The sequence below is a fragment of the Atta colombica genome, unplaced genomic scaffold, assembly GCF_001594045.1.
Source record: "Atta colombica isolate Treedump-2 unplaced genomic scaffold, Acol1.0 scaffold348, whole genome shotgun sequence".
Classification (NCBI taxonomy): domain Eukaryota; kingdom Metazoa; phylum Arthropoda; class Insecta; order Hymenoptera; family Formicidae; genus Atta; species Atta colombica.
Genome location: NW_017259457.1, coordinates 119,975 through 120,945, shown reverse-complemented (window position 1 = coordinate 120,945; position 971 = coordinate 119,975). Strand labels below are relative to the sequence as shown.

General features: G+C 27.1%; 1 protein-coding gene across 8 annotated transcripts in view; it reads right to left on the bottom strand.

Moving 5' to 3' along the window:
- The window catches only part of LOC108690662 (ribose-phosphate pyrophosphokinase 1), an 8,915-nt gene that overhangs the window by 3,511 nt on the left and 4,433 nt on the right, over positions 1 to 971 (bottom strand). For 6 of the 8 annotated variants that reach the window (XM_018198064.1, XM_018198057.1, XM_018198058.1 and 3 more), the window contains one exon: positions 401 to 463. The exons of the other annotated variants lie outside the window; for them this stretch is intronic. In XM_018198064.1, coding sequence (XP_018053553.1) covers positions 401 to 463 — 63 coding nt within the window. The remainder of the gene's footprint in view (positions 1 to 400; positions 464 to 971) is intronic. 8 annotated transcript variants of the gene reach the window in all.

Genomic DNA, 971 nt, shown 5'->3' with positions numbered 1-971 from the left:
GTATACACACATATATATATATATATATATATACACATACACAGTCCTTAAATATTTGTCATAAAGTCATAAATGGAAATAACTAGCCAATATAATTTCAGCTAGGTACTATTAGAAATTAAAATTCTTATTAATTTTGATTTTGCCTAACAGTAAAAGACATAGATATTTTCTAAAAAATATGAAAAAAAGAATTTGCAGTAATCAGCGAATGGTGAAGATCCTGTAATCTAAGTGTATTATCTGATGCAGCCCAGTAACATAAAGCTGACAGAATATAAGCGTATTTCATATGACGATGAGATCAAGTTTTGCGTTCCAGAAATGATATTACTCCATTGGTCTGTTGCAAAGCTATGAAAGAATTAATAAAACAGATAAAAGGACCGCCGCAAGTTACCCTGAATTTCCACTCGTTCGACTTCATGACAATCTGATTTTTAGAGTCTCCACCATCACCGCCCTGTGAAGATATAGCACATTAAAGAAATATAGAGTGTCTTTAAGATAACGTTTCCTCCGTTATCATGCTTGTTGTTTTAACTATCAAAACTTTAAGATAATAATTAAGAAATAAACATAATTACAATATGAATAAAATAGTTATACCTATATCATATATTGTGATAAAGTGATTGAATATTTTTTAGAAAAAAAAAATACTCAATTTGTAATTTAAATTCAAAAATTTGATGTGAAAGAAGTTTACTTAAATAAGATTTAAAGAAACGTGCTTCTCGATCAAATTAATAAATCGACAATTGAAAAGATTTCATCAGATCATATTACATGATGGTATAAAATTCGAATTGTATATATTAAGCACATACGCTAAATCCTGTTTAAAAAAATTATCATCAATTTATACATATGTTACTTAATGATTTTTGAAAGCCATGCCGATGAAGCATTATATAAGAGAAAAGATTAATATTCACAAGTATCTATTTATTCAGAAATAAACAGATTGT